This window comes from Trachurus trachurus (assembly GCF_905171665.1).
Source record: "Trachurus trachurus genome assembly, chromosome: 11".
Classification (NCBI taxonomy): domain Eukaryota; kingdom Metazoa; phylum Chordata; class Actinopteri; order Carangiformes; family Carangidae; genus Trachurus; species Trachurus trachurus.
The window spans coordinates 23,192,737-23,204,557 of NC_139904.1; the positions used below are offsets into that span (position 1 = coordinate 23,192,737).

Sequence of the window (11,821 nt, forward strand, 5' to 3'; positions counted from 1 at the left end):
ACACGCACTGCACTGTGTTTCTGTCAATCAAGTGGGCCTAATTACAGAGAAGAGGCCGTCTCAAGGAACTGTAATCAAATCAATTCTAAGCATTATTATTTCAACTATTATCAATTTTTAGTCTGCAGAACTTCAAAACAAGCCGAGGAGCACAGACGTCCCCATTCACAATCACAACTGGCTGTCACACGACTGTAACATCACAACTGAAACTATCATTTCATCTGTGTATGATCAAAACTCCAAGATCCAAAAACTATCCATCTTATACAGGTGTTATTGGCAGTGGTGGATGGCGCCGTTCCATTGCTTCCATATTTGTGAAGATTAAAGGGATAGTTCAACATTTTGGCAAATTGGCCCATTGCCATAATCCCTATAGTTTTAGGAGTAGGTTTGTTACCTTGATTTGTCGGTGCAAGCTATTTCTAGAACGGCGGAGCAGAGCCGTGAGCTGCTCAGAGCTACGCTACGGAGGCTAATGGGATTTCTTGGTTTCCCTCATCAAACTCATCAAATACACAATCCAACAACTCCAAAACGCTCTCGTGGACAAGTTGTGACCTGCACATTCACCACACTATGAGATAATAACGGAACGGTACAAAAAAAAAAGAGTTGTTTTCAAGGTAAATTCATGCAAAACCGCTGATGCGCGTTCCTGTCGGGAGCAGTTTTTGGCAAGCAGTCTCTGCATTTGCCCCAAAAACAACTCGGTCTCCAACGGGCCAATTTCCCTATCCCTTTAAAAGTGGAATCACATCCATGTTCTACAGCAAAATTTCATCTCTCTGATATCAATCTGAGTGCTTAATAATATTCACTCTCTCTATACCATCACAGCTGTATGAAGTTACTGGTAAAAGAAAATAGACTCATAATATCATGGGTTGACAAGGTAGGTAACTCATTTCCCTGCTGATTAGAATGAAATATGAATTTAGATTGTCTGAATAATAGTGTGTCGGTCTGGATCCACGCTCTATATGAAGCTTTAAAATGAAGCAACAGTGCAGAACATAATGTAGGAGATCTTATAAGTCATTATGAAGTGTATTATGCAGGACAAATTAGACTGGCAGGAGCTGCTGTCTGCTGGTGCTGCTGCAGAGCCAGATAGTCGCAGCAGCATCTTAACATTGTTAATATGTTAATAATTGATCTAAGGGACTAGTACTGCTGTGCTGAGTAAAGATGGCATCAACCGATCATGCACATCCCAAATGTGAAGCAGAGCTCGCTAACACTGGAGTGGCTTACCTCTAAGATCCTCTAATTGTAATAACAGTGTCCTCAATCTCAATTATATCTGCTCAACCAAAGTTTTGACAATGTTCTCACAACACAAATGTGCCAATGTGTCAACAAAGTCAATTTAAACATTTAAACAAGACTTACATGACCCTTAAATTCTATCCTCATCAACTACAAATGACTCCAGCTCACTGCTTCCAAAAAATACCTCGACTATGTTCAGAAATTGGAACCTAATGGAAGTATTAAGGTAGAGGAGCACAACAAGTAACTTTATGTTTGAAAAGTTGTTAAATACCGACTAGGGATGTCAAGATTACTGGTATGCACAATTAATCCCGGTATTAAAGACCACAATGAATTAATTGTAAACATTCCTCAATAATGTCACTTTCAAAAGAAGATTATGCCAGAACCGTATCGGCTCAAACATACCATTGAATTGGTAGGAAATGCATCTTAGCATGCCATTTAAAAAAAAAAAAAAAATGGTATAGATGATAAATAATCACTGAAATAATTCAAACATTTTCCCTGGAGGATTAACAATTTGTCAAATTTGAATTTATTCTTAAAATATTAGTAATTATATTTTGACATATTTGATTTTACACTTTCATAGTGTTGTGAAATTAATTAATGTATAATAATCGAGATAATCGTACAATGATTATTTCTCCGACAATAATAATACCAAGAAAATCTATAGTCGTGACATCCCTAATACCTACAGTGCTGTTACTGTATGGATTTGTACATACCGGCACGTGCTGCAATGAGATGTGTCGTCCGACTGGGGTCTAGGGAGCTGAGGACCAGATTCCTGCCGATCTTGGCCCCCAGTGCCTTGGCGTGGTAGAACTCCCGGGTCCTCTCCATGGGGTAGTTGGTTGGGTACAGACCGCTGAACACTATCATGGTGCCCTCCAGCGTCTTGCCCTTCAGCTCTGGGACGATCTTGCGGATGTCCGGCGTCTCAGAGCCCTTCTTCCCCAAGAAGGCCTCGTAGCGGGCGTAGTACTCGGCGTGGATCCTCTCCAGCACTTCCTCCAGGTAGATCAGGTGATCGTCCTGGTCGTTGTCGACCTCCTCTTCCTCCTCCTCCTCCTCGTCCTCCATGCTCTGGTCCAGCAGCTCCTCCCCCATGGTGACGCCGGACTGTTCGCTGTTCTGGGACTCCGTCTCGGGCTCTCTCCGGTCTGAGCAGCCGTTTCCCAGCTCCGGGTCCGGGAGAAGAACTCCTGAAGGTTCCGCTGCGTCCGAGTTGTTCTCTGCGTCCACCCGACCTTTACTGTCACCGGGGTCAGGCACAACACCTTCCTGTCCCAGTGTCTTTGCTTGGCTAGAGTTTCCTTCACTGTCGCTCTCTGACGAGGGAGGCTTTTCTGTAATAGAGTCATTGTCACTGTCACTAGAAAGGTCAAAGTCCAAGTTATTCGACTCGTGGCTGGGTGCGGACGAGTTGGCACCCTCCTGGGCATCTTGCGTCCTGTTGCTATCATCGTCCTTTACATTTGTTCTGTCGTCCTCCTGAGTTTCTTTCGACCCCGCCCCAATAACCACCTCGGACTCTTTACTCTGTCCCGATTCATCTTCCACGACCCCCGTGGGATGAGTCCGTTCATTTGCTGGTACTCCCTGAGATGTTGTGGGCTCATCCTTTCCAGAAGTGTTGTGGTCCTTTGCCCTTTTCCTGAGGCCATTATTTTGCTCTTCCGCACCGGGCGTCCCTGCTGATTCTGTGCTCTCGGCCGACCGACTCGAGGGGCCTCCTGCTGAAACAAGACGTGAGAGTGCATCAGTGCCATGTCACCCGTGGTAGTGGGGGTAGCATCTAATAATAGATTAGGTTACTCTGAGATTATCTGAAGATTCTGGTGTCAATCCAGTGAATGTACATAGGATTCCTCCATCCTGACAAATGAAGCCTAACAGAAAGTAGTTTGAAGCCAGCAGTCGTCAAAGATTATCTTACACAGGTACGGATGTTCATTGCATTCACTTGGGAGAGAAAGAAAAGCTCTGTTTTTCTGAGTATTTTTTTCTGTTTTTCTGAGTAATTAATTTTTCTATTTTTTCTGAGTAATATTTATTCTGCTTTTCGGGGTCATTTTTTTCAGTTTTTCAGGATGCATCTGTTGGCAACCACGTCTCGGTGCTGAATCTTCCTTCGAGGCAAAATCCAGATTCCTCTGGGTACGCTGAGTCACTCCAGCACAAGTGACTCTGTTTGAGCATGAAATAAAATTGTCAAGTGATAACCTGTCAACGTCACAGAGTGTGTGTAGAGTGTGTGTAGAGTGTACTCATGTAGTGTTGTTCATATTGCGACGGGCGAACCTGAACTAATGAGAATTAAGGTTTAATATTTGGAAGCAAATAACACATTTTTTTCAGCGAGTTGGAAAGTGCACTTTGCATAACGTGCACTTCGTCTGGAAATAAGAAGTTTGCTTATTCGGGGAGGCAGGTCAGTGTGAAGCGCGGGGCCGGATGGACGGGGGAGGGAAGCTAAATAATCGGAGGCGGCAGGGCATGTTAGAGCAGGCACGGGCCAGTGGACGCCAGCCTTCAGAATATGAAGACAGCAAATTGGACTGTGGGCCAAACTTTTCAGCACGGTTTAATACCCTCTCAAAAACAAAGACCCCTCTGTCGCCTTACATTGCACTTTCTTAGGATTGTCCTACAATCTACACTATATTAATAGACAGAAAGAGTAATATAATATTTACAAACCACATATATTAACCACTATATATATCCATGTGTGTCTATAACATCTTGAGGTGGATTAAAAGCTGCACAAAACATTACTTTTATTATTATATGGTAAATGACTTCATGTAATGTGACAGGGATCATTTGAAGTGATGGATCTGAACAGAAATGACAGAATTTTCTCGCAACTCTGCAGTTACACTCTACAAACCATGTTTGAAGTTTATTGTTTTAGCTTTTACAGTCCATAAGTTTTCTCTATTGATGGATAGGTCATTTTATATCAGTCTCCTCATGTGGTCACAAAAAAATAGATTAAAAATGAGCAAATTACAAAAAAAGAATGCAGTGGTTAAGGTGAGCCTGTTCTGGGAAATTAAAGCATATACCTTCCACCAGGTTGCTCTAATTCTGAACCCTTAGTTTAAAACAACATTTCTTTTTAAGCTCAACTGCCACTAAAATATATTCATATTTCAATGTTTTTTTAAATTGTAAATCTATTTTAAAAATGCTGTGAATAAATATTTTAATGTCCTCATTTAATAATGTATTTGTTTCATCCAATACAGTTGCAAATTTAAATTGTATTAATAGAAAAACTCAGCTGCTGCCTGTCACCACAAGATTTGTTAAATTAATAACATCCTGCATGTTAATGCCTGTATGTAATTCAGATTGGGATGTATAGAACATGTATAGACTCATGTCTCCTTGAACTATTAGACTTGCAAAGCAGCAGTAGAGCTGACTGGGGAAAATTGCTGTATAAAATAAATATTATTGTATTTACATTGGAGCAAATGTGCTCTGGGCTCAAGTCTGACACGCAGCACTGAAATCAGTCTTTGATTTATGATTCCTACCCTGTGGGGTCCATGCATACTTCAACCATGGAAACAACACGCAGTTATCAGCTAATTGATGTGACTGACTGACTCCAAGCAGCATGTTTCCTACTGTGATGATGAAGGGAGTAACACTCTGGTTGAAAAGATTCCCTTTATGAAAGGACGTCACTCAGGAGTCGAGCGCAGGAATGATTGGAACCCTTTCAGACGGTCTGGCCTTGTTCTTTGACACATGCTTTTAATTCACGATGATGTATTCTGTGAGTCCAGGCCACTGACTGAACATGAAGGCACACAATCAAGTGCTGATGAGCATTTATTCTCAGGCCCGAATGATTCGGTGTAATAAATGATGTGATCAAAGAACCTCAGAAAGTAATTATCTATTTAATATACAAGAGTCTTGGAAGTGTTTGAATTTCCATTTGCAGGTCGGTCTGGGTAGGAAATATTTTCAGTGGGCGAAATTAACAGTCAATTCTATATATTACATTCGATTTTTATATATTATATGTTTTATTGGATTAAAAAAACTCAGTTGGTAGAGCAGGCGCCCCATATGCAGAGGCTATAGTCCTCACTGCAGGCAGCCCCGTATTGAATCCCGACAAAAGTGGCCCTTTGCTGCATGTCATTCCCCCCCTCTCTGCCTCCCATTTCCTGTCTCTCTCTCCACTATACTATCCATTAAAGGGGAAAACCCCCAAAAATATACAAAAAAAAAAAAAAAACTGAGATAACCTTTCAACCTAGAGGTGCACAATATGTATCGTAAATGTTGTTTTGCTGATGTGCAATTTTATATCATTATCTATCTCAAAGAGAAAGCAAACAGAAGGTGCACAGACGGTAAAGGAGAGGTGCATGAAAGTCCTCATTCGCCGTATTTGTGCCTCAGAAGCCAATCAGCGGGCAGGATTCAGTCACATGGTGATAACATGATCTCCAACAAGCAGCCTCAGCGACAACCATAACACAACATGGTCTAAAGTGGAGAACCTGAATGTTTACTCATTTAATGTCTCAACATTGGAGTTTAATTGGGAGTCTCTTGAATGTCCCGAAATGCTGTGTCCATCCACACATGTCCTTTTAAGCAAGTAGAATTTTACAGCATTTTTTGTTAAAAATAAAATAAAAATCACACTTTAAAGGATGCCGTCAGATTATCATTATCAGAAACTTAAAAAAAGATTATTGAGATTTTTTTTTTTTTTTTGGCCATATCGCCATATTGGACTCTGTTCCAGTGTTATGTTTTACATTAAACAAAACACATGAAAGAAATATGCTATTAGCAGTATGAACTCCTGTTTTTGTACAACAGAACCATAAGAGGTAATAACACAGTTGGCTCCTTCTCAGCATCCTCTCTCCTCCCACAATTTAAAGAGCTGACACAGATTTGGTCCTACTGCAGTTAATTTGTTGTCAGTGCTGACTAGTACAGTACAGTACAGTGAACTCTCAGACTATTTCCAACTGTATAATGGACGTATTCAGTTTTGCAAAGTTTCAAGAGGAGCCCGAGATCAGCGTTTCCACTGGGCTGACGGGCTTGTTAACTTCATGAATGTGCAGGGCAGTGGAAAGAAATCTTTGGACAGCACATCCTCAGCTGTACATTTGACCCTGTGTGTTGCATAAACTGTAGGAAACTGTGCAGTTTAAGGATTGTTTTTTTTTAGCAAAAGTCTCAAGTTAGGGAAAGATATGAATGTACTTGACCTTTCTTGGACATCTGAGCTTCCCGTGATCCGGGGGGAGCGTTGATGTCCCCTGTGCCTTGGAAGTAGATGTATTTCTTCACAGTGATGAGGTTCGGTGCAAACTTCCACACATCCTCTCGGTCGTCGATGATGCACACCATGGAATCCCCACAAGGGAAAAGGTTCCTGTGGGGAAAACGGACAGGAGACTCACAAAAGTGCTCACGCTTCTGACAGGGGAGGGGGACTCCAAATCTGACAAGCTGTTCCTCGTCTGTATTTTTCTCTGTTATGTTGTTAAAGAGGAACTAAGCAGGATTTTTTCCGTGGCTATGCTACATTTTTACCGTAATTAAAAAGCTCTGGAGTAATTGTGATAGTTAACTACATGATTTGTTACGAGTGAAAATGGCGTCTCACATCAGTGTAGTACCTGGCCGCCGCCCCGGTGTCCCAGCTCTTGTCTCTGCGCACCACAACACAAGTGTGCCCCGTAACCCGTAATATTTTGTTTCTGACAGTTAAGACTACACAGATATACACGTCATAACATTGTATATGTTATATAACGTTATCCACAACTTCGCCGGCTTTGTTGTAAACAAATGCACATGACCAGGCGGAGGGTTAGCAAAACAGCGGAAAAGTGACCAGACTAGCATCTTTAAATGATAATGTTTCATTGGGAATAAAAGTAAGAGGCTCTTCAATTTCTTACATCAGTGCTCTCTGGTCTTTTTATTTGTAAAGAAACGTCACGGACAGCCATTCATAAGTGACATTGAGAGAGAACAACAGATTGTGCTTCTCTATGAACACAAAGGGAAGCTGAGGCGCATGAATTCAGCGCTGCCAGCAGGCTGCGTGGATCATATGATCATAACCTTGTAGGAAATGAAAAGGAAATTGTCTCTTTTTGCCTTAACACAAAACAAAGCAAAATCGTGTCCAGAGAGTAGACAGGTGCAGACACGCCAAGGACTACAAGAACAAGCAATTGATCCAGTCGTTATCTTTCAGCAGAAGGTGATTCTCACCTAAGGTTCCCTGTCTTGGAGTAGGGATCGATGCATTCATCTCGGGAGAGGATCCGATGAGAGAAAAGCTTCTTTTCTGGATCTAAAAAGCCTAAAAATGGAGAGAAAGAAATACCAGCTCAGCTCTGCCTTCACTTACATGACTGCACAATACACTGCACCATTTCTGTGAGCTTGTGTGAGAAAGTTTTCAAAACTTGATTCAGTGAGAGGCTCAGACGTACAGTGTTTGGTGAAACCTTGGACAGAAATGGAGACCTACTGTGCCTGAACAACAGTCGGGGAGAAGAGGATTCTATAAAGCACTGAGAGGTTATCAATAGCTGGAGCCCTGCTCTGAAACACCCCGACCTCTCCGCATCAGGGCCAGTAGTAAAATCCAATTGAAAATGCATTAAACATTCATCATATGGAGGCAGAACAGTTCTGGACCAGGGCTGCCTCCATTTATCTACAGTATGAGGAAATATTGCAGCCTGAATACTGAAAAGACAGCGTATAAACACTCTACCTACACTTTGGCATAATCCAGCCTTCAATCATAACCTGAAATATTTTTTATTTAGGAGGAAAACCAAGCTGCAGTCGGCCAACAGCCACATGCTGCTGAAACTAGGCTGGAAATGAAAAAAAAAAGAAAAGAAAAAAAAGAAGAACACAAATTTGGCAGAAAAACAAAAAAGTGTTGATGCAAAACATTAAGCATTTAAAATGTAGCACCCCTGCTGCTTGAAAAGATGAAGAGAAGCTGGAGGCGCAGCGGTGCATCAACACGCCACCAGCTGGAACAGCAAACACTAAGCAGAGCCTGCCCTCTTGTGGACACAAACAGGTAGTACAAGAATGGTTCAGGCCGAACAACTTTTGTTCCCTTTTAACATTTTGATGTGAATAAATATATGTGGATAATGTAATCAGTACCGATTAAGTAGGGAAATGTACCATTGCTGTCCCTTACCGGCAATGGTGTGTGCGTACAGGCGGCTCCCGAATGTGAAGACGTGTAACTCGTAGAGTTTGGCGATTTTCTCCAGGAACTCCTTGCAGTGTGGCCGTAGTCGCGTGTGGAGCATGGGCTCCCCTCGGCCGAGCTGGAAGTGGAAAATGCCCTGGTGGGAATGACAATAATAAGTGTTATTATGACACGATCAAACCCAACAGTTCAGCAACTAGTTATGGAAAGTGAATGGACCTCGACCTCATTTCAAGCTGTAAATGAAAAAGAGCAAAAGTGTTTTAATTGTGACAGGGATAAAAACATCAATAAAGCACCAAGTAAAGGTCAGAGTATAAAACCAGTGACGATCTGTTGTATGACGCTGACGCCATAGCAGCATTAAAGCAAGACTTTGTGATTTTTTGGAAAAAGAAGGAACACATTCTTCCTCCAAAACAAAGAGCTGGATTCATAAGGACTTTAACACAACCTCTACTCACGTTACTGAGTAGTTACTGATGATTTTAGTCCTCTTTCTTGTGCTACTGTCATGTTTTATTATTTGTTAATTTATTTTAACAAACCCATACTAGTCACTTTTGGCCAAAGTGAAAGACAGGTAGATGGTACAAAGGGTGCAACATATACTTTTAGATAAAGCAGAAGAAGAAAGCACAAGCAGCAAACAAATCATCCATTTAATTAGGAATATAAAACACTGAAGTGACTTTATCATCACAGACCTGACATTATGGTATGTCAGCAGCAGGGAATAATACCTTATTGGACATCCGCTGGCAGTGCTGTTCAGTGGTGTGGATCAGGGTCTGGTCCAGATCCACCATCAGGACCAGTTTCTTGTTCCGGTGCAGTCTCTGCTGGTCTTCTCTGCCCAGCTGTTCTGCTTGCTGAAGGTGGGAGGGTGGAGGGGTACAAAGATGAAGCAGGAGACATTAGAGAAATCAGAGCAGCCTCTGAGCTTTATTCTATATGAACACAGCTTTACCAGAAACCACACAGGCTCTGAGCCTGGAGCTTCTGATTCTCTTGAGTATTTTCAATTTCCTCTGGGCTCATGAGTTCCTCTGAGTTGCAAGCCAGGGATTAGAGATGACTAAAGTTGTGTTGGTGTGAATTGAACACTTCCAGGAACAGGTCAGTGCAAGTGTGAAGCAGACACTCTGGACTTGACTAAGACTTCTGACAAAGAATAAAAGACGGTAACACTTTATAATAAGTGCACACTAAGCATTAGTTAAGCTTTAAATTCTGAATTCATCATTTATAACACATGAATACTCATTAGTATGTAGTTTATAAGCACAGTTAAAAATGATTTACCCATCATTGATAAGCACTAACTGTATTTATAAACTACACACTAATGAATATCCATGCGTTATAAATGTGGAATTCACTATTTATTAATGCTTAATAGTGTATACTTATTATAAAGTGTTACCTAAAAGGCTAATCATCCACATTGATCTTTGGTACAATGAAATATTCTGCAGGATTTGATCACATTTCTATTGTATGACTCAGACAGCCGGAGAATGGAAACCTGAACTGCCTCTGCCTCTTTTTATGCATGACTGTCTTATTGTCTAATCCACTTTGGAGACACAGCATATATACAGTTTTAAAAAAAATATGTTGAAAAGGATTGTGGGAGACTGTGCTTCTAAAAGCAGTGTGTACATAGAGATGTTACAATGGAGTGAATGTGAGGTGCATCTGCCCCGCCGGCCCAGTCTTCCAGGTGTCATCATGACTCACCTCTGAGCTGACCATCAGCTCGGGGACACTGTGCACCATGGAGACTGTTGCTGTGGAGATGGGAGTTTGCTGGTTCCCATTTGTGCTCTGCAGCCTGAGAGAGAAAGAGAGAGAGAGAAGTGGAGCTGGTGCATTTTGTGGTTTGTGTATCTGCTACAGGTTCACACTTATCATCTATGACATGCAACATGATTCATTTCTGTTTAGTATTTCAGGGTTGATGTGTATTCCTCATCCTGCAATGCAAAATCTAGGTTTTTGACAGTTAAAAACAATACTCCATTGATTCTTAAAGGAACACTTTTAATGCTCCATCAATGCTTCTAATACCCTGGTATCATGTTGCTGTAAATCAATGGCCTCTCCATGCGGTGGCAGGAATTCTTAATGACAAGCTCTTCATCTTACAGCTTTATCAAACTGACACAGGGGAGAGTGTAGAGTCTGAACGCTCTCTCTGTATGATCTCTGGTGCCACCTGATGGTATTAAATAGAACAGAGTCTAGCAGAAATACTTTTGGTCTGATATGTTACTGTATACTTAATGTAATGTAGCATCCCTACAAGATCAATAATCAATAGTACTACAAATCGTGCTCCTTGACTGGATGGTGGTGAAAGGTACCAGGTGAACTGGTGAAATTAACAAATACATTATTGCAGTGAGGATGATTCACGATCAGCTTAGCGCAATATAAAAGACATGTGTCGAACATCTTTCCAGAAACTGCATGAGAAAATAAAAACAGTTGCTTTTGTTTAAGTGGATAAAAACATGACTGTGTGTGTCTGTGTGTCCTTACTGTGTCAGGTCCTGGCCACATTCAGCGCACAGACCCTTCATTACTATCGGGTGGCTGCATTCTTCTATTCTGATGATGACACCCCTGCAAAATAAAAAAATAAAAACAGAAAAACAGAAAACAAGCTTTTAACTCAAGAATTCAGTTGCAACACCTTTTACTAAATAAATGTTACATTCTATGAACCCAGCATTGGTACCACACAGGTTAGCTGTGAGTGAGCCTTAACATTATTAGTGGACTGTGGCAAATGTTGCAATGATTAGTGGAGTAGATAGAGAAGAACTTGCTGCTGTTTCCTTTGCTTTAGAACAAATGGCCAACACAACAAGACATTTAAAGAGGTAACTTTGAATCAGTAATAATTTCTGTACAGTTGGAGTGAGATGGTGACCTATGATGGACGATGTATCAAAGGTACTGTATGTTATACTCGACTGTTTAGCAAGTCTGAGACTCTCAACCAACACTTCTTAAATCCCTTATAAACAACCATTATTTTTGCTCTTCTGTGTTATTACTTCAGTGTCTTCCCTGGTGTAAACTGTCTCCTGCTCCCTCTGTTGCTGCAGGTCACATGTTTAAAAGTAGCTGAAACTTTTCAAACATGGCTCATTTCCACAACATTATTTCAGATTGGAGGCAGGTTGCTGCCACAAAAAGAGGCAAAGTTGTTGCACGTCAGGAGTAGATCACCTGAAGACAGCATATTCACACATCCATGTACCA

At 41.3% G+C, this 11,821-nt stretch overlaps 1 protein-coding gene across 1 annotated transcript in view; it reads right to left on the reverse strand.

The window, feature by feature from the left end:
* ctdp1 (CTD (carboxy-terminal domain, RNA polymerase II, polypeptide A) phosphatase, subunit 1) overlaps positions 1 to 11,821 on the reverse strand; it is an 83,293-nt gene that overhangs the window by 70,208 nt on the left and 1,264 nt on the right. The window contains exons 2-8 of the mRNA XM_083981548.1: positions 11,093 to 11,176; positions 10,289 to 10,382; positions 9,289 to 9,417; positions 8,531 to 8,681; positions 7,573 to 7,663; positions 6,555 to 6,721; positions 2,016 to 3,026 (exon numbers count right to left, since the gene is read on the reverse strand). Coding sequence (XP_083837674.1) covers positions 2,016 to 3,026; positions 6,555 to 6,721; positions 7,573 to 7,663; positions 8,531 to 8,681; positions 9,289 to 9,417; positions 10,289 to 10,382; positions 11,093 to 11,176 — 1,727 coding nt within the window. The remainder of the gene's footprint in view (positions 1 to 2,015; positions 3,027 to 6,554; positions 6,722 to 7,572; positions 7,664 to 8,530; positions 8,682 to 9,288; positions 9,418 to 10,288; positions 10,383 to 11,092; positions 11,177 to 11,821) is intronic.